At 36.6% G+C, this 22,130-nt stretch overlaps 1 protein-coding gene across 27 annotated transcripts in view; it reads left to right on the forward strand.

Moving 5' to 3' along the window:
- The window catches only part of EXOC6B (exocyst complex component 6B), a 703,642-nt gene that overhangs the window by 419,512 nt on the left and 262,000 nt on the right, over nt 1-22,130 (forward strand). For all 27 annotated transcript variants that reach the window (XM_089922288.1, XM_089922290.1, XM_022561258.2 and 24 more), the window contains one exon: nt 5,459-5,638. In XM_089922288.1, coding sequence (XP_089778414.1) covers nt 5,459-5,638 — 180 coding nt within the window. The remainder of the gene's footprint in view (nt 1-5,458; nt 5,639-22,130) is intronic.

The following is a 22,130-nucleotide window of genomic DNA, read 5'->3' on the forward strand; positions in this document are numbered from 1 at the left end:
CCCCAGTGTTCATAGTGCACTATTTACAATAGCCAAGACATGGAAGCAACCTAAATGTCCATCAACAGATCAATGGTTAAAGAAGATGTGGTATATATGCAATGGAATACTACTCAGCCATGAAAAAGAATGAAATAATGCCATTTGCAGCGACATGGATGGATCTAGAGATTATCATACTAGTAAATAAAGTAAATCAGACAGAGAAAGGCAAATGCCATATATCACTTATATGTGGAATCCAAAATATGATACAAATGAACTTATGTACAAAACAGAAGTAGACCCACAGACATAGGAAACAAACTTATGGTTACCAAGGGGGAAAGGGGATGGGGGAAGGATAAATTAGGAGTTTGGGATTAGCAGATACAAACTACTATATATAAAATAGATAAATACAAAAGTTCTACTGTATAGCACAGGGAACTATATTCACTATCTTGTAATAAACCATAATGGAAAAGAATATATGTGTGTGTGTGTGTGTGTGTGTGTGTGTGTGTATAAAATATATGTATAGCTATACTTTGCTGTACACCAGAAACTAACTTAACATTGTAAATCGACTATACTTCTATTAAAAAAAAGAGACACAAGAGATAACAAATGCTGGCAAGGATGTGGAGAAAAGGGAGCCCTTGTGTACTGTTGGTGGGAATGTAAGCTGGTACAGCCACTATGGAAAACAGTATGGAGGTTCCTCAAAAAATTAAAAATAGAACTACTATATGATCCAGCAATTCTACTTCTGGGTCTATATTCAAAGGAATCAATATCTTGAAGAGTTATGTATACTTTCACGTTCATTACAGCATTAATCAAAGTAGTCAAGATATGGAAACACCCTAAGTGTCTCTTAATGGATGAATAGCTAAATTACACACACACACACACACACACACACACACACACACCCCACATACACACAGTGGAATATTATTCAGCCATTAAAAAAAGAAGAAAATCCTGATCAGTTGCAAAAACATGGATGAACCTAGAAGGCATTATGCAAAATGAAATAAACCAGATAGACAAATACTTCATGGTATCATTTATATGTGGAATCTAACAAAAAAAAATTGAACTCATAGAAACAGAGAGTAGAAACATTATTGCCAGGGCTGGGGGGGTGAAGAAATAGAGGTTGATAAAAGGGTACAAACTTTCAATTGTAAGATGAATAGTCTGAGCATCTAGTATATAACAATGTGACTATAGTTGATTACACTATTGTATAAATGATAATTGCTAAGAGAGTAGAACTTCAGTGTTCTCACCAAAACAAACAAACAAAAAAGTAAATATGTGAGGTGATAGCTGTGTTAATTAACTTGATGTGGGGAATCCTTTTGCAGTGTATACCTATATTTAGTCATTATGTTTTTCATTTTAAATATCTGACAACTTGGCAGTTATATGCTAATTAAGCTGAAAGAAATTCTACCTAATATTTAAGGATGAAATTTCACCACTTCTCTATAATATTTTCCAGGAAATAGAAGCAGAGAGAATACTACGTAACTCACTCTATGAGGCTAGCATTACAATAATACCAGCCAGACATCGCAGGAAAGGAAAGCTACAGACTAATATTTCTCATGAACTTAAATGCAGAATCCTCAACAAAATATTACGAAATTGAATCCAACAATGTATCAGAATTATACACTACCACCAAGTGGGTCTGCAAGACTTATTCAACATCAAAAATCAAGTATTGTAATTCATCACATTAATGGGCTAAAGAAGAACAATTATAGAATCATATTAATAGATATAGAAAATGCATTTGACAAAATCCAACACCTATTCATGATAAAAACCTCTCAGCTAAACATAATAGAAGGGGAATGCCCTCAACTTGGTAAAGAACATCTACAAAATACATCATACCTGATAGTGAGAAACTAGAAACTTTCCTGCTAAAATCATGAAAAAGGCCGGAATGTCCTTTTATACCACTCTTATTCAACATTAAGTAAGCCATGAAATAAAAGACTTACAGACTGGGAAGACAGAGATAAAACTGACTTAGTTTACAGATGACATGATTGTCTAAGTAGAAAATATGAAAGAATTAACAATAACAAAAAGACTGCTGGAAGTAATAAATGAATGTAGCAAGGTTCAGCATATAAAATTGATATACAAAAGTTATTTGCTTTATCATTATACCAGTAACAAATAACTGGAATTTGTAATTAAAAACATAATGCTATTTACATTAACACTGAAAAAAGAAATAGATATAAACCTAACAAGATAAACAAGATCTATGTGAGAAAACCTGTAGAACTCTGATAAAAAGTAATCAAAGAAGTAAGATCTAAATAAGTGGAGATATGTTCCATATTCGTGGATAAGAAGATTCAATATTTTATCAAGATATCAGTTCTTTTCAACTTAATCTAAAGATTCAGTCCCAGTCCAAATTCCAGCAACTCATTTTGTGGATATTGACATATTGTTTCCGAAGTTTATGTGGAGAGGCAAAACACCCAGAATAGTCAACACAGTATTGACGGAGAAGAACAATGTTGGAGAACTGACACTACCTGACTTCAAGACTTACTATAAAGCTACAGTAATCAAGACAGTGTGGTATTGGAAAAAAAACAAACAAAAAAAAAACAAGATAATTAGGTCAAGGGAACAACATAGGAGCCCAGAAATAGACTCTCGCAAATATAGTCAACTGATTGTTGACATGCAGTAAACTCAGTTTAATGGAGAAATGAAAGTGTTTTCAATAAATGTTGAAACAACTTGACATCCACCTGCAAAAAAGAAAAAAAAATGAACCTAGACACAGATGTTACACTTTAAAATTGAGTTAAAAATTTGAGTTTGAGTTAAACTCAAAAAAAATTGACTTGAGTTAAAAATTAACTCAAAGGGGATCACAGACTTACATGTGAAACACAGCACTATAAAACTCTTAGAAGATAACATTAGGGAAAATGTTGGTAACCTTGGGTTTCACTATGACTTAAGGTACAGCAACCAGAACACAATCCATCAAAGAAAATACTGATAAGATGGACTTCATTAAAATGAAAAACTTCTGCTGTAGAAAAGACACTGTTAAAAGAATGAAAAGAAGGAGAAAATGTTTGTAAAATGCATATCTAATAAAGGACTTATATCCAAAATATACAAAGAATGGGTAAAAGTCAACAATAAGAAAATTAAAAAGTGGGTTTAATTGGGCTCACTTTAAAAATGGTCAAAAGATCCGAATAGATACCACACCAAAGGATGGAGAGGGAGTTATAAGTTAAAACAACAGTGATACCATTGTACAACTCTGAAAACTGAAAACACTGACAACAAATGCTGGAGCAATAGCAGCTCTCATTCATTGCTGGTGCTAATACAAAATGGTAATGTTATTTTGGAAGACAGTTTGTCAGTTTCTTACAAGGCTAAACAGAAATAGTCTTCCCATGCAATTCACCAGTCATGCATCTTGGTAACTATCCAAGTGAATTGAAATGTTAAGCTACACAAAAACTTACACATAAATCATTACAGTAGCATTATTCAAAATTGACTACACTCAGAAGCTATCAAGATGTCCTTCAATAGGTAAATGGATAAACGAACTATGATACATCCTGACAATGGAATATTATTCAGTGATGAAAAGGAATGAATATCAAGCCATAGAAAGACATGGAGGAAAATTAACTGCACATTGCTAAGTAAAATAAGCCAATCAGCTACATACATGGTTCCCAGTATAAGACATTGTAGAAAGGCAAAGTTCTGGAGAAAGTAAAACGATGGTTTGTTTCCAGGATTTGGGGGATGAGCAAGGGAGGGATGGATAGAGTAGAGTGGATTTTTATGACAAGAAAACTATTCTGTACGATTCTGTAATAGTGAATACATGACATTATCCATTTGTAAGTACCCATGGAACTGTACAACACAAATAGTAAACCCTGATGCAAACTGTGAACTTTAGTTAATAATAAAATATCAATATCAGTTCATCTATTGTAACAAATGTTCCACACTAATGCAAGGTTTTTTAAATAGGGGAAACAGTGGGAAGGGGATGGCGGGCAGTATCTGGAAATGCTCTGTACTTTCTGCTCAATTTTTCTTTAAGCCCAGATTTCTAGAAAATAATGTTTATTAATTAAAAGAAAACTTAGTAAAATGGGAATTCAAGGACAGTATTAAATTATCATACAAGTAAGTAAATATGTAAGCAGAGAAATGCTCTTGGAACTGTGTTCATATAAGTAAACATAGTCAATGCCTATATTATAGTATGTAAGTACCTGTAAAATTATGCAGCCATTAAAAAGGTGAAAATGGAGAGGCGGGTATGAGTTCGAGTAAAGTTTTGGGGGTAGAATTTATAGGACACTGTGACTATGAAGGAATGAATGGAATCTAGTATGTTGCTTAAATCTCTGCCTTGGCCTGAAATGAACAGGTGAAGAGTGGGAATTATGATTATTCTTGTCCTGGACTTACAGTATTCAAAGTTTCTGTGAGCCATAATGCAGGAAACAATCAGAAATATGGGTCTTTAACAAGAAAGGGTTTGGACAGATATAGTGGAAGCCATAGGAGGTGCTGAAATCATCCAGCGAAAGTGAGAGGGTTAGAGGCCAGAAAAGTAAAAGTAAAACTATGTTCTGAAAGCCAAAAGAGAACAGGGTAAGATGAGACTGAAAAATGGATATTGGATATGGTAGCCTGGCGGTCATGGATTACCCTGGACCAGTCCATGTTGATGGATTGTTAGATTGCAGCGTAGACTGTTTTCTCCTAAAAATGTTTTTCTTGGAGCTTTAGTCCCATAACACTTCTTAGAGCCTTTTATATGCCAGTGTAAATCAAGACTCTTTTAAACTGGGGTTCTCAGACTTAATTGATCTAGGAACTTTTTTGCTGTCATTTAAGCATTTTTCAGGACTGTTGTTAATTAGAGCATATTTTAGGAAATGTGTACCAATCTTTGAAGAAACTTGATTATAAAGAATCTAGAAAGGTAGGATAGTAACTAGTGGGAACATACAGCATTAAATTAGAAATTTCAGGATACTTAAAATAAGCAAAGTGAAGAGACTAGCAACTATAAGAGAGGTTGATATTGCAGGAAGGGAGGTTCTTGGAATCCCAGAAGAGAAGAAAGAGAATAGGATCCTGAGAATGAGTGTAGTTTTAAACACAGGTAAGAAGGTACAAAGGATGCAGATAGCTGAGGGCAGTGAAGGCAGTTTCTCTATTTGGTGAATCAATATAATAATTTGTCTTGCAGATACAAAATAGAAAGGACTCTACTGAGCTTTTGAAAACAAGAAAAATTAATGGAGACTGTGATATTACTTGATATTCTCAATTATGTTACTTAGTTTGAGATGTCTCCAAGCAGAGATTTCTGCTTTGCTTATACTGGAATTTTGAATGACTATTCAAATTTCCTATTTCACAGGATGCCAGACATGCAGCTGAAGAAGAGATTTATACCAACCTAAACCAGAAGATTGACCAGTTTCTACAGCTGGCTGACTATGACTGGATGACAGGAGATTTGGGCAACAAAGCTAGTGATTACCTAGTAGACCTCATTGCCTTTCTCCGTAACACCTTTGCTGTCTTCACACACCTTCCTGTAAGTGACCATTGCTTTTACTTTGTCCATCATATAGAAAAAAGGTTTCTTAAAATCTAGATTGGTAAAATATGTTTGTTTCTGCTTTAACTAGCCAGAAAGCTGTGGATATAAAAGCTCACACTATGATTATCATCCCTTAACAAGATTTAAAGACCTCTTTCTCATTTTTTCATTGACATTTGCATTTTGTTTATTCTGGAAATGGTTCCTAATATTATGTCTACTTATATCCCTCCTAACTTCAAGGTAATTAGTACAAACATATAATGAATGCCTTGGTAGAAGTAGAATAGAAAATTAGGAGTTAGAATTTTAGATATGTATTTTTTAATTCTAGAATGTCCATTTAAATTTTTTTATATCCTCAAATTTCTGGTGAAATTCTCCATCCTTTTTCCAATTTGTCTATCTTTTCTCTATTTTCTTGAGCATATTTATCACAGACTTTTAAAAATTGAAGTATAGTTGATTTACAATATTATATTAGGGACTTCCCTGGCAGTCCAGTGGTTACGACTCTGTGCTCCCAATTCAGGGGACATGGGTTTGATCCCTCGTCAGGGAACTAAAATCCCGAATACCTCACGGTGCAGCCAAAAAAAAAAGTTACAATATTATATTAGTTTCAGGTGTACAGCATAGTGATTCAGTATTTTTACAGATTTTACTCCAGTATAAGTTATTATGAGATAATGGCTATAATTCCATGTGCTATATGATATATCCTTGTTGCTTATCTATTTTATACATAGTAGTTTTGTATCTCTTAATCCCTTTCTCCTGTCTTGCCCCTCCCTCTTTCCCTCTTTTCTGTTGTTTCTTGATCTTTATTTTATTTATTTCCTCTCTAATCTTTATTATTTCCTTCCTTCTGATGACTTTGGCCTTTGTCTTTTTCTAATTTCTTTAAGTGGTTGGTTAGGTACTTTATTTGAGGTTTTACTTATTTCTTGAGGAAGGCCTGTATTGCTATAAACTTCCCCCTTAGAACTGCTTTTGCTGCATCTCATAGATTTTGGAGTGTTGTGTTTCCTTTTTCCTTTGTCTCAACGTATTTTCTGATTTCCTCTTTGATTTCTTCATTGACCAGGTGGTTTTTTAGTAGCATGTTGTTTAGTCTCCACATGTTCATGCTTTTCCCATTTTTCTTCCTGTAATTGAGTTCTAATTTTATACCATTGTAGTGGGGGAAAATGCTTGATATAATATCTATCTCCTTAAATTTGTTCAGCCTTATTTTGTGGCCCAGTGTGTGATCTGTCCTGGAGAATGTTCCATGTGCACTTGAAAGGAATGTGTATTTTGCTGTTTTTGGATGAAATGTCCTGTAGATATCTTTTAAGTTTAACTGTTCAAGTGTGTCATTTAAGACCACTGTTATATGATTGATTTTCTGTCTGGATCATATGTTCATCGATGTAAGTGAGGTATGAAAGTTCCCTATTGTTATGGTATTGTCATCAATTTCTCCCTCTATGTCTGTGAATATTTGCTTTATATATTTAGGTGCCCCTAATATTACATTGAGTGTAATATCCTTGTCTTGTATTGATCCCTTTATCATCATATAATGCCCTTCTTTGTCTTTTGTGATAGCCTTTGTTTGAAAGTCTATTTTGTCTGAAGCAAGTATTGTTACCCCGGCTTTCTTATTGTTCCCGTTTGCGTAAAATATCTTTTTTCATTTCCTCACCTTCTTTGTGTATGTGAGTTTCTTAGGTGACATATAGAAGGGTCTTGTTTTTTCATTTAATCAGCCACCCTGTGTCCTTTGAGGGAGCATTTGTCCATTGATATTTAAAGTAATTATTAATAGGTATGTACTTATTGCCATTTTGTCACTTATTTTCTGCTTGTTCATGTAGTTCTTCTCTGTTCATTTTTTCTTCTCTTTGTTTCTTCCCTTGTGGTTTTGTTGATTTTCTTTAGTAGTATATACCAGAGAACTCCTAGATGTTTTCATTTTTTACAATTTGCTCTTTTCTTTTGCTGTTCTGATTGGGTGATTTACATTATTCTACCAGATCACTTATGCATTCTTCTGTATCACTTAGTTTGCTATTCATTCCTCCTAGTGTGCTTTTAATTTCAGCTGTTGAATTCTTCATTTCTGATTGGGTCTTTTAAAATACTTTCTAGTTTCTTATTAAAGTTATTAGTGTATAGATAGATTCTTTCCCCTAATTCAGTTAACATTTTTTATAACCAATGGTTTGAATTCTTCTTCAGGTAAATCGTTTATTTATGTTTCATTTTTTTTTCAGCTGTTTTTTCTTGCTCTTTCAATTGAGAACAGTTCTTCTGCCATTGCATTTTGCTTAACTTTCTCTGTTTCTATGAGTTTAGGTGAAACAGTTACCTATTGTGGTCTTGAAGTGGTGTTCTTATGTGGCAGCATCCCCATGTGTGCCCAGTGCCTTTGGTGAGAGAGCTGGATTTGGTGTGGAAACAAGTCACATCTTTCCTCAGGATGTGCTGGTAGCTATCAGCTTGGTAGGGAGTGGGGCTAGAGATGGAGGAGCTAGAGCTGGCACCAGGTGTGAAGTGGGACTTCCCCTCTGCTCAGTGGCCATGACCACCCTATGAGGGGTGGGGTCTGATCCCAAATTCCTGGAGCAGAAGCCCTGAGGGTCTGGCCTGGGCCAGCTCTGTTCCCTTTGTGCTTCCCCCTTTTTCCACACTGAGAGCCTTGCCCAAGTGGCAGGAAGTGCTGAAGTAAGTTGGGTCCATGGGGTCTCTTGGCCTGTGTTGATTGCAGACAGAGGTTCAAGCTGTCTCTGATATGCTGCCTGTGTAGGTTCCCACAATTGTTTCCCTCACAGCTGATTACTGCCCCCGTCCCTGCTGCCCCTGCCCTGTTGTGGAACCACACTATAGAGCTGTTGTTGTCTATGTGGACTTTCAGTATCAGGAGTTGAGCTATGTTCGAGTGCTGCCATCAGAGATTTGGGCTGCTTGTGATGTTCTGCTTGAGTAAGCATTAACAATGACCCCAGTCCCACCCAGGCTCCGCCCGAAGACCAGGTTGTCTCTGCATCCCAAGATCGAGTTTTCTCCCTGGTCATGACCACCCCAGATTTAATGCCCTGCTGCGACATGGAGTGAGCAGCACTGGTACATTGGCTCATCTCAGGCTGAGGCACGCACTGAGGCGGTTGTGGGAAACCTGGCAGCCACTAGAGCAGAACTCTTTCCACCCTGCCTTGAGGGCAACCCAGCACTCATGTGCTCTTCATGAGCAGTGTTCAGGCTTCCCACTGCTCCCCTGTTAGTCCCAGTGGTCCTCCAACCAGCCAAGGAGTCTTGTCTCTCCTGCACAGGACCCCAGACTTGGGCATCCAATCTGTGGCTCTCACCACTCACTCCCCAGGGCAGGTGTCCACCCATGTATTCTTCCTGTTACTCTGAGTCACCTCCCAGGAACACAGGGCCCAACCCGGTCACGTTCTTCCCATTCTGCCTGACTACCTGTGTATCTTTCTTACAGCCTTGTTTGTACCGGATTCCTTCTGCCAGTTTCCAGTTAGTTTTCAGTGAGAATTGTTCAACATGTAGGTGTATTTTGATGAGTTCATGGGGAGATGTGAGCTCCATGTCCTCTTAATCCACTATCCTGATCCTCCTCCTCTACAGTTCTTTTAAAGACATTTATTAATGCCTATGTGTAGTTCACCTACATATTGGTTCGATTTGTTTCTGAGGTTTTGGTTTTTCGGGTTTTTTGCTGTTGTTTTCAGTCATATGGTCCTATCTCTTCCTACCATTTTTTGGTATATATTAGACATTGTTTTTAAAATATGTAGAGGTTCCAAATGATATCACCAGCCACCAGAATCAATTCATCCTTTCCCTTACTAAGTAGCTAGAATGACTGGGTGGGTTGTGGTTTGGGCCTTATCATCTTAATCCAATCATGGATTGATCAGGGTTGAGCTTGGGTTGCAGTTGTAATGTACCTTTGGTTTACCTTTTTAAATTTTAATTTAATTTAATTTTTTTAACATCTTTATTGGAGTATAATTGCTTTACAATGGTGTGTTAGTTTCTGCTGTTTAACAAAGTGAATCAGCTATACATATACATATATCCCCATATCTCTTCCCTCTTGCATCTCCCTCCCTCCCACCCTCCCTATGCCACCCATCTAGGGGGTCACAAAGCACCAAGCTGATCTCCCTGTGCTATGCAGCTGCTTCCCACTAGATATCAGCTTTACATTTGGTAGTGTATATATATCCATGCCACTCTCTTTGTCCCAGCTTCCCCTTCCCTTTCCTCATGTCTTCAAGTCCATTGTCTAGTAGGTCTGCGTGTTTATTCCTGTCTTGCCCCTAGGTTCTTCATGACTTTTTTTTTTTAGAATCCATATATACGTGTTACCATATGGTATTTGTTTTTCTCTTTCTCACTTACTTCACTCTGTATGACGGACTCTAGGTCCATCCACCTCACTACAAATAACTCAATTTCGTTTCCTTTTATGGCTGAATAATATTCCATTGTATATATGTGCCATATCTTTTTTATCCATTCATCTGTTGATGGACACTTAGGATGCTTCCATGTCCTGGCTATTGTAAATAGAGCTGCAATGAACGTTGTGGTATATGACTCTTTTTCAATTATGGTTTTCTCAGGTATATGCCCAGTAGTTGGATTGCTGGGTCGTATGGTAGTGTTATTTTTAATTTTTTAAAGAACTTCCATACTGTTCTCCATAGTGGCTGTATCAATTTACATTCCCACCAACAGTGCAAGAGGGTTCCCATTTCTCCACACCCTCTCCAGCATTTATTGTTTGCAGATTTTTTGATGACGGCCATTCTGACTGATGTGAGGTGATATCTCATTGTAGTTTGGATTTGCATTTCTCTTATGATTAATGGTGCTGAGCATTCTTTCATGTGTTTGTTGGGAATATGTATATCTTCTTTGGAGAAATGTCTGTTTAGGTTTTCTGCCCATTTTTGGATTGGGTTGTTTGTTTTTTTGATATTGAGCTGCATGAGCTGCTTGTAAATTTTGGAGATTAATCCTTTGTCAGTTGCTCCATTTGCAAATATTTTCTCCCATTCTGAGGGTTATCTTTTCGTCTTATTTATGGTTTCCTTTTCTGTGAAAAAGCTTTTGAGTTTCATTAGGTCCTGTTTGTTTCTTTTTATTTCCATTTCTCTAGGAGGTGAGTCAAAAAGGATCTTGCTGTGATTTATGTCATAGAGTGTTCTGCCTATGTTTTCCTCTAAGAGTTTGATAGTTTCTGGCCTTGTATTTAGGTCTTTAATCCATTTTGAGTTTCTTTTTGTGTATGGTGTTAGGGAGTTTTCTAACTTCATTTTTTTACATGTAGCTGTCCAGTTTTCCCAGCACCACTTACTTATTAAAGAGGCTGTATTTTCTCTATTGTATCTTCTTGCCTCCTGTATCAAATATAAGGTGATCATATGTGTGGGGGGTTATCTCTGGGCTTTCTATCCTGTTCCGTTGATCTATATTTCTGTTTTTGTGCCAGTACCATACTGTCTTGATTACTGTAGCTTTGTAGGATAGTCTGAACTCAGGGAGCCTGATTCCTCCAGCTCCATTTTTCTTTCTCAAGATTGCTTTGGCTATTCGGGGTCTTTTGTGTTTCCATACAAATTGTGAAATTTTTTGTTCTAGTTCTGTGAAAAATGCCAGTGTTAGTTTGATAGGGATTGCACTGAATCTGTAGATTGCTTTGGGTAGTAGAGTCATTTTCACAATGTTGATTCTTCCAATCCAAGAACATGGTATATATCTCTCCATCTGTTTGTATCATATTTAATTTCTTTCATCAGTGTTTTATAGTTTGCTGAGTACAGGTGTTTTGTCTCCTCAGGTAGGTGTATTCCTAGGTATTTTATTCTTTTTGTTGCAGTGGTAAACGGGAGTGTTTCCTTAATTTCACTTTCAGATTTTTCATAATTAGTATTTGGAATGCAAGAGATTTCTGTGCATTAATTTTGTATCCTGCTACTTTACCAAATTCATTGATTAACTGTAGTAGTTTTCTGGTAGAATCTTTAGGATTCTCTGTGTATAGCATCACGTCATCTGCAAACAGTGACAGCTTTACTTCTTCTTTTCCGATTTGGATTCCTTTTATTTCTTCTTCTTCTCTGATTGCTGTGGCTAAAACTTCCAAAACAATGTTGAATAATAGGGGTGAGAGTGGGCAACCTTGTCTTGTTCCTGATCTTAGTGGAAATGGTTTCAGTTTTTCACCATTGAGGATGATTTGGCTGTGGGTTTGTCATATACAGCCTTTATTATGTTGGGGTAAGTTCCCTCTATGCCTACTTTCTGGAGTGTTTTTATTATAAATTGGTGTTGAATTTTGTTGAAACCTTTTTCTGTGTCTATTGAGATGATCATATGGTTTTTATTCTTCAGTTTGTTAATATGGTGTATCACATTGATTGATTTGCATATATTGAAGAATCCTTGCATTCCTGGGATAAACCCCACTTGACCATGGTGTATGATCCTTTTAATGTGCTGTAGGATTTTGTTTGCTAGTATTTTGTTGAAGATTTTTGCAGCTATGTTCATCAGTGATATTGGCCTGTAGTTTTCTTTCCTTGTGATATCTTTGTCTGGTTTTGGTATCACGGTGATGGTGTCCTCATAGGATAAGTTTGGGAGTGTTCCTCCCTCTGCTATATTTTGGAAGAGTTTGAGAAGGATAGGTGTTACCTCTTCTCTAAATATTTGATAGAATTCACCTGTAAAGCCATCTGGTCCTTGGCTTTTGTTTGTTAGAAGATTTTTAATCACAGTTTCAATTTCAGTGCTTGTGATTGGTCTGTTTATATTTTCTATTTCTTCCTGGTTCAGTCTCCAAAGGTTGTGCTTCTCTAAGAATTTGTTCATTTCTTCCAGGTTGTCCAGTTTTTTGGCGTATAGCTGCTTATAGTAATCTCTCATGATCCTTTGTATTTCTTCAGTGTCAGTTGTTACTTCTTTTTCACTTCTAATTCTGTTGATTTGAGTCTTCTCCCTTTTTTTCTTGATGAGGCGGGCTATGGTTTATCAATTTTGTTTATCTTCTCAAAGAACCAGCTTTTAGTTTTATTGATCTTTGCTATTGTTTCCTTCATTTCTTTTTCATTTATTTCTGATCTGCTCTTTATGATTTTGTTCCTTCTGCTAACATTGGGGTTTTTTTGTTCTTTCTCTAATTGCTTTAGGTGTAAGGTTAGGTTGTTTATTTGAGATGTTTCTTGTTTCTTAAGGTAGGATTGTATTGCTATAAACTTCCCTCTTAGAACTGCTTTTGCTGCATCCCATAGGTTTTGGGTCGTCGTATTTTCATTGTCATTTGTTTCTAGGTATTTTTTGATTTCCTCTTTTATTTCTTCAGTGATCTCTTGGTTATTAAATAGTGTATTGTTTAGCCTCCATGTGTTTGTATCTTTTCCAGATTTTTTCCTGTAATTGATATCCAGTCTCATAGTGTTGTGGTCAGAAAAGATACTTGATACGAATTCATTTTTCTTAAATTTACCAAGGCTTGATTTGTGACCCAAGATATGATCTATCCTGGTGAATGTTCCATGAGCACTTTAGAAGGAAGTGTATTCTGTTGTTTTTGGATGGAATGTCCTATAAATATCAAATAAGTCCATCTTCGTATGATCTGTCCATTGGTGAAAGTGGGGTGTTAAATTCCCCTAGTATCATTGTGTTACTGTCAGTTTCCCCTTTTATGGTTGTTAGCATTTCCCTTATGTACTGAGGTGCTCCTATGTTGGGTGCATAAATATTTACAATTGTTATATCTTCTTTGTCAATTGATCCCTTGATCATTATGCAGTTTCCTTTGTCTCTTGTAATAGTCATTGTTTTAAAGTCTATTTTGTCTGATAGGAGAATTGCTACTCCAGCTTTCTTTTGATTTCCATTTGCATAGAATATCTTTTTCCATCCCCTCACTTTCAGTCTGTATGTGTCCCTAGGTCTGAGGTGGCTCTCTTGTAGACAGCATATATGCGCTTCTTGTTTTTGTATCCATTCAGCCAGTCTGTGTCTTTTGGTTGGCACATTTAATCCATTTGAGTTTAAGGTAATTATCGATATGTATGTTCCTATTACCATTTTCTTAATTGTTTTGAGTTTGTTATAGTAGGTCTTTTCCTTCTCTTTTGTTTCCTGCCTAGAAAAGTTCCTTTAGCATTTGTTTGGTGGTGCTGAATTCTCTTAGCTTTTGCTTGTCTGTAAAGGTTTTAATTTCTCCATCAAATCTGAATGAGATCCTTGCTGGGTAGAGTAATTTTGGTTGTAGGTTTTTCTGTTTCATCACCTTAAATATGTCCTGCCACTCCCATCTGGCTTGCAGAATTTCTGCTGAAAGATTAGCTGTTAACCTTATGGGGATTCCGTTGTGTGTTATTTGTTGCTTTTCCCTTGCTGCTTTTAATATTTTTTCTTTGTATTTAATTTTTGATAGTTTATTTAATATGTATCTTCGAATGTTTCTCCTTGGATTTATCCTGTATAGGACTCTCTGTGCTTCCTGGACTTGATTAACTATTTCCTTTCCCATATTAGGGAAATTTTCAAATATAATCTCTTCAAATATTTTCTCAGTCCCTTTCTTTTTCTCCTCATCTTCTGGGACCCCTGTAATCCAAATGTTGTTTCGTTTAATGTGTCCCAGATGTCTCTGAGAGTGTCCTCAATTCTTTTCATTCTTTTTTCTTTATTCTGCCCTGCAGTAGTTATTTCCACTATTTCATCTTCCAGTTCACTTATCCGTTCTTCTGCCTCAGTTATTCTGCTATTGATCCCTTCTAGAGAATTTTTAATTTCATTTATTGTGTTGTTCATCATTGTTTGTTTGTGCTCTAGTTCTTCTAGGTCCTTGTTAAACGTTTCTTGTATTTTCTGTATTCTATTTCCAAGATTTTGGATCATCTTTACTATCATTATTCTGAATTCTTTTTCAGGTAGACTGCCTATTTCCTCTTCATTTGTCAGGTCTGGTGGGTTTTTACCTTGCTCCTTCAGCCTCTGTGTGTTTCTCTGTCTTCCTATTTTGCTTAACTTACTGTGTTTGGGATCTCCTTTTCGCAGGCTGCAGGTTCATAGTTCTCTTGGTTTTGGTTTCTGCCCCCAGTGGCTAAGGTTGGTTCAGTGGGTTGTGTAGGCTTCCTGGTGGAGGGGACTAGTGCCTGTGTTCTGGTGAATGAGGCTGGATCTTGTCTTTCTGGTGGGCAAGTCCACATCTGGTGGTGTGTTTTGGGGTGTTTGTGACCTTATTATGATTTTAGGCAGCCTCTGTGGTAATGGGTGGGGTTGTGTTATGTCTTGCTAGTTTCTTGGCATGGGGTGTGCAGCACTGTAGCTTGCTGGTGATTGAGTGGAGCTGGGTCTTGGCGTTGAGATCGGGATCTCTGGGAGATTTTCACCATTTGATATTACGAGGAGCTGGGAGGTCTCTGGTGGACCAATGTCCTGAACTCGGCTCTCCCATCTCAGAGGCACAGGCCTAATGCCCGGTCGGAGCACCAAGACCCTGTCAGCCACATTGCTCAAAAGAAAAGGGAGAAAAAAAGAAAGAAAGAAAAAATTAAATAAAATAAAGTTATTAAAATAAAAAATGGAAAATAATTATTACAAATAATAAAAATAAAGAATGAATGAAGAGAGCAACCAAACCAAAAAACAAATCCACCAATGATAACAAGTGCTAAAAACTTTACTGGAGAAAAAAAAAAAAACAGACAGACAGAACCCTATGACAAATGGTAGGAGCAAAGCTATAGAGACAAAATCACACACAGATGCATACCCATACACTCTCACAAAAAGAGAAAAAGGAAAAAAATATATATATATATCATTGCTCCCAACGTCCACCACCTCAATTTTGGATGATTCGTTGTGTTTTCAGGTATTCCACAGATGCAGGGTACATCAAGTTGATTGTGGAGATTTAATCTGCTGCTCCTGAGGCTGCATGGAGAAATTTCCCTTTCTGTTCTTTGTTCACACTGCTCTGGGGTTCAGCTTTGGATTCGGCCCCGCCTTTGTGTATAGGTTGCCTGCGGACATCTGTTCTTCGCTCAGACAGGACAGGGTTAAAGTAGCAGGTGATTAGGGGGCTCTGTCTCACTCAGGCCATGGGGAGGGAGGGGTACAGAATGTGGGGCACGACTGTGGCAGCAGAGGCCGGCATGACGTTGCACCAACCTGAGGCGCGCCTTGCGTTCTGCCGGGAAATTTGTCCCTGGATCACGGGACCCTGGCAGTGGTGGGCTGCACAGGCTCCCAGGAGGGGAGGTGTGAAGAGTGACCTGTGTTTGCACACAGACTTCTTGCTGGCTGCAGCAGCAGCCTTAGCATCTCATGCCCATCTCTGGTGTCCACGGTGATAGGTGCAGCTCACGCCCGTCTCTGGAGCTCGTTTAGGCAGTGCTCTTAATCCCCTCTGCTCACGCACCGCAAAATAATGTGGCAAGGAAAAGTCTCTAGCCTGTTCGGCAGTTCCAGACCTTTTCCCCGACACACTTCTGGCTAGCTGTGGCAGACTATCCCCCTTCAGGCTGTGTTCACACAGCCAACCCCAGTCCTCTCCCTGGGATCTGACCTCCAAAGCCCGAGTCTCAGCTCCCAGCACCCACCCACCCTGGCAGCTGAGTAGACAAGCCTCTCGGGCTGGTGAGTGCTGGTCAGCATGGATCCTCCTTGCGGGAATCTCTCCGCTTTTCTCTCTGCACCCCTGTTGCTGAGCTCTCCTCCATGGCTCAGAAGCTTCCCCCCTCCGCCACCCCAGTCTCTGCCAGTGAAGGGGCTTCTTAGTGTATGGAAACTTTTCCTCCTTCACAGCTCCCTCCCAGTGTGTGCAGGTCCCGTCCCTATTCTTTTTTCTCTTTTTTTTCTTTTTTCTTTTGCCCTACCCGGGTGCGTGGGGAGTTTCTTGCCTTTTGGGCTGTCTGAGTTCTTCTGCAAGCATTCAGTAGGTGTTCCGTAGGAGTTGTTCCACATATAGATGTATTTCTGATGTATTTGTGGGGAGGAAGGTGATCTCCTTCTTACTCTTCTGCCATCTTGAATGTCTCTTCTGGTTTACCTTTGTTTCTGGGATGTGGGTTTTCTGAGCTTTTAATGTGAGCCTGGCACATTATTGTCTCTTCAGTACTGAGAGGACTACGGAAATTTCTCCTTTTCAGATAAACTTATCTCTTCAGCCTCCTGCTTTTTTCAATTTTAGAATTTGGCAAATATCTTGAGTAGAAGTCTTACCGATGTCAGCAATTGCCCACAGGAAAAAATGTGGTTAGAGACTGTCAATATCAATTCATTACTCCCTGAAGAGCTTTCAAGCTTCCACCTGAGATTCTCATGAATCCTCCCACTAGTGAGTCTTTTTTTCTCAAACTCTGTGAGACTGCAGGAAATCTTACTTTGCTTTTGAAAGATTTTGGCTTAGACCTTTATTTTCCTCAGCTGTGTAGCTTTAGAATTCAGAAAATGTCTTGAGGAGAAAGCTGGCTCTGAGACCCTAATTCTGGCACTTAAGCCCCATGGAAGCAACAAAAATTCAGTGATTTTTTTTTTTTTTTTCACCCTGGTAGCTACTGTCTGCCTGGACCTAACCCAGATTCTCAGTCTGTTTCTGTTCCTAGGTTTGCCAAATGCCTCCAGGGACAGCTTCAGATCCTTAGCTCACCTTTAACAGGTCTGCCTTCTTTGCAATTTTATTTCCTTTAGTTTTCATTGCTTCCCAGCCTTCTGGTGTCTTGAAATATATGTTTTCTCTAATTTTTTTTTACTACCTTTTCTAGTTTTGGGTGGGAGTATTGGCCTGTAGAAAACTAGGTCATTTCCTCAAGCTTCATCTTGATACCAAAGCCAGAGAAAGTAGCACAAAAGACAAAACTTACAAACCAATCTCACAATTATGGATGAAAACAAATTTAGCAAGTCAATTCCAAAATATTTTAAGAAAGTAATTTAGCATTAGGATGTAGGATTTATTTTAGAAATGCAAGGATGGTTTGATATTTAACAATCTAATAATATCACAGTACTAGGTGAAGGAGATAAAGTATATGAACACTTTTATATATTCTAAGAAGACATTGTATAACATCCAGCCTGCATTTCTGATTTTTAAAAAAAGTTACTAAAATACAAGCAATATAATATTTCAATAACGTGTTAAAGAGCATCTATGTGAAATTCAGCAGCCACCATAGACTTAGCAGTGGAAACGAAAAACATTTATTTGCATCAACTTCAGAAGAATGGTGAAGATTGTTCTCACCACTGCTTTAGAAGTTTTATCAAATAACTATGGTAAAAAAAAGAATAAATTACCAATAGTACAATGAGCCATGTATCTTATCATTATTCCTAGGTTATTATTGTGTGGTTGGAAAACTCAAGAAAATCAACTGAAAAATAAGTAGGACCAGTAATACTTTTGGTTACATGGTACGCTTAAAAAACAAATCAGCTTCTCTTATGTTAGCAAACCCTCATATAAGTATTGCCTTAAAAGTGCCCTATTTGCTATTGAGGCATAAGATATAAAATCTCTGTGAGTAGACTTAACAAGTAATGTATAACACAAATGTGAAAAACATGTCACAGAGTAATTTAAAAGATACTTCATTATGTACAAATATATGCATATTAAGTACAAATATATGTGTTCTAGGATGAGAATATTTCATATTGTAGAGAGTTTCTCTGAAATTAATCTAACTGCAATGAATATCAAAAGGATTTGATGGTGGTGGGTTATCTTAACAAAATAATTCTACAATTCATTCAGAGACAAAATTGGAAAATATTTGCCAAAAAAATATGAAAAAGAAAATTAATGAGTGTGGCCTTTTCAAATATAGAAAGGTTATTATGAACCAAAATAACTTAATATTCTTCTTACACTGGAATAGACTGGTAGATTAAAGGAATAGTTAAATACAAAATCTATAAATATTTCAAAGTATAAGTAAGAATTTAGTATATGATAAAGATGGCATTTAGCAATTGCTGTTACCAATACTATCTGCTCATTTGGGTAAAAAGCATATTAACTCTGTCTCATATATCAAAATGAATTCTAGATCAAATTTGTGTTCATATTTTTAAAAGAAAGAAATTATGGGGAAACCAGTAAAAATATAAGCAAATATTTCTATAATCTGAAAGTGACTCACCATCATAAGGATGACACCAAAGACTGAAATCATTAAGGAAAAGGTTAATAATTTGACTATAAAAAATGATTTTTAACCAGTTAGGTTTAATGCACCTAAATGGTATTAATTAAGAAAATAGAATGTAAGATTATCAGTAAAAACAATTACAATAAATATTCCCAAAGGTTAATATCTATAATATATAACAAGATACAACTTGATGAAAAAGTTTACAAAAATTGTATTAAGGCAGTCAGAAGACAAGAAAAATAAAAGACTAGTGATAACATGAACGAAGCATGTAATTCTAGTAATAAGATATATATAAATTTGTGGCGTATTTTTGCCTATAAACTTGCCAAAAGTAAATAAGAAAATGATAACGTTCAGTATTTATGATTAATATTTCAGGGAATAGCTCTCCTGATACATTTCTGGTAGGTGTGTAAATGGGTATAGTCTTCTTAGTGGTTAGTTTTTCAATATCTCTCATCTTTTAAAATTTGTTTACCTTTTATCCTGTAATCACATGTATAGAAATCTAACTGAAGTAATCATAGGTATATTATAAAATTCAGATATAAATATGTTCATCATAGTGTTATCTTTTGTATAGTAAAGAGTTGGGAATAAATTAAAAGTCCAGTAACAGATTTATTAGCTAAATAAAGTATTATATATTCACATAATGTGATATCAGTCATTCACTAAATTAATTTAGATGATATTTATTCATTTAAAAATATGTTATTCATCTCTTAATTTGAAAAGCAGATTGCTTTTCAAACTGGTTGGAGGCAAAGTGAAGTTCAATGATGCTCTTGATTTTAATCCCCACATCACTCATCACCTTGTTCTTTTTTTAAAAAAATGTTTATTTATTTATTTATTGGCTGTATTGGGTCTTAGTTGTGACATTCGGGCTCCAGAGTGCATGGGCTCTGTAGTTGTGGCACTCGGGCTTAGTTGCCCGGCGGCAGGTGGGATCTTAGTCCCCTGACTAGGGATCAAACCGCCCCCTGCATTGCAAGATGGATTCTTAACCAGTGGACCACCAGGGAAGTTCCCATCACCTTGTTCTTAAATAAAGAAGCCTGGGACCTAAGAAAATAAAAAAGGGAATTCCCTGGCTGTCCAGTTGTTAGGACTCAGCACTTTCACTGCCAGGGCCCGGTTTCAATCCCTGGTCAGGGAACTAAGATCCTGCAAGCCACTTGGCGTGGCCACAATAAAAAAAAAAAAAAAAAAAACCAAAACTGTAACAATATGATCTCATTTTTATTAATATACATATAGGAGCATTATTCATCTATATTATGTATAGTAAAAATCTAGAATTAAATACTCCCTGATTTACTGCGCTCATCTTTAGTCTGTAATTTTTCCCTTTTGTTTATCTGTGTTAAAAGTATTTTTTCCTGTCATGAAATATTTATAATCCTGGCTTGGGAGAAGGTGATGTTTAGAATCATTATTCTCTATCTCAAGATTATTTTGTCTTTGATAATTAATTTATATTAAAAAAACCACTTTTATTGATGAAAGATTTTTTTAGATGTGTTTCATATTTTGAAAGGAAAATGGGCAGTAGTATTTTGGTCATTATGTCTCCCCCAGCATTGTACAGTTATTTGAGTGAGTAAGATTTTAGAGTATCATAAGGTAAAAATGCAATACTGCAAGTCAAAATCATCCTGTATAGGTATTCTTAATATTCAAATTTCTTGTTTTTTTTATTTCTCTATTCTTAAAATATGAAAACAACCCTCATACTAAGTGTTACCGTTCATACATGTCATATAATACAGTGGTTCCTATATATACAGGAGCTATCATATGTCAATACCATACTTACTTTAACATCCAGGCAATTTAGAAGTAGTACTCTGAGTTAAACTCATGTTTGTCTAACTCCAAATACATGCTTTTTCCACCTATAGTGATGTGATCTTTGGTACAGGGTTATATTGTAAGTAATTAGTTGAGGGTTTTTTCCTTTTTTTTTTTTTTATTCTAAGCTACCATTGCTACTTAAATACTATACAGTAACCTCTCAGTGTAGATTGAGTTGATCCTACCATTCATAATCACCTTACCACTTACCATTCAGAATTGAAGTCAGAGGTAATTCACAGCCCTGAATCCTCAATATGGCTTTCATAATTGCCATGTTTTTGTCTTGTCTAATATAGAGATGTCTTTCTGAAACCACACGTTCAAAAAGTAGTCATATTCACCAACTATTGTATTCATTAGAATCAAACGAGTATGATTTCTAAAACTGTCCCTTGTTCTGGTTTTCCACAGGGAGCAAATTAGATGACTCAGCATTTATGTTCATGTTCCCCAGCATGCTAGATAAATTCTTCATGGAACCTCATTTTAGTAAAATGTATTAGCAAAACAGAGCTGTGTCTAAAATTCACTCTTGTACATTATTAGCGAAAGATGAGAGAGGAAGGAGCTAGCTATTTCTGAGAAAGAACCAGAGTCATTTGTCTTTTAATAAATATAAATACTTCTTTTCATTTAAAAAATTCCCTAGCAATAGTGACTCTCTGTCAAAGAGGATTGAATGATAGGAAATAGGGATATGGAAAGAACTGTAAAGAAAACAGCAAAGACTGTCTCGTTCTCTTACATCTTGAAATCCCAGGTTTTTCTTATTTCTCAGGGATGTTTTGTCACCACAATAGCGACAAAGCTAAAGGGGTATGTTAATGTGTGTGTGTGTGTGTGTGTGTGTGTGAGAGAGAGAGAGAGAGAGAGAGAGAGATGATATCCTAGATTACACTTTATTAGACAGTGAATGATTAGGGAAAAATTCTTGAAATTTGTAACTATTTTCCCCTTGAAGTTTTGGTGACCAGGGTAGCTTAGCTCTTTTCATGAGGCACCCACAAATCATTGTAATAATAAGGTTTCCACAGTTAGACTTCTAAAATGTTGCTGTATCCTTTGAATTAACAGATGAGGTAAGCACACAAGCATTTTATCAGGCTCCAGTTGTATAATTTACAGTTGCATGCATAGCTACTCATTTTGCATGCTCAGCATAAGAACATACTTTTGAGAGCTTATCCTTGTTATTCTGATAATTATCTTTCAGAAATGCTTGAGAGAGAGGAAATACTGTCTCAAGTAACAGACCCAGAGGAGGGAATCTTGAGTTAGTTTTCTTTGTCTGCTGTTAATGTTAATTTATATGACCTGGGGCAAGATCTCTCTTAACCCACCTTGTTTTGCCTTAGTTTCTTTGTCTGAAAATACAGTGATACCTGTCCTTGGTCATCCTTCCTGGGCAGTTACTTGATGGC

This window comes from Delphinapterus leucas, chromosome 13 (genome assembly GCF_059928025.1).
Source record: "Delphinapterus leucas isolate spDelLeu-1000000601 "Yukka" chromosome 13, BTC_Dleu_Yukka2, whole genome shotgun sequence".
Lineage (NCBI taxonomy): Eukaryota > Metazoa > Chordata > Mammalia > Artiodactyla > Monodontidae > Delphinapterus > Delphinapterus leucas.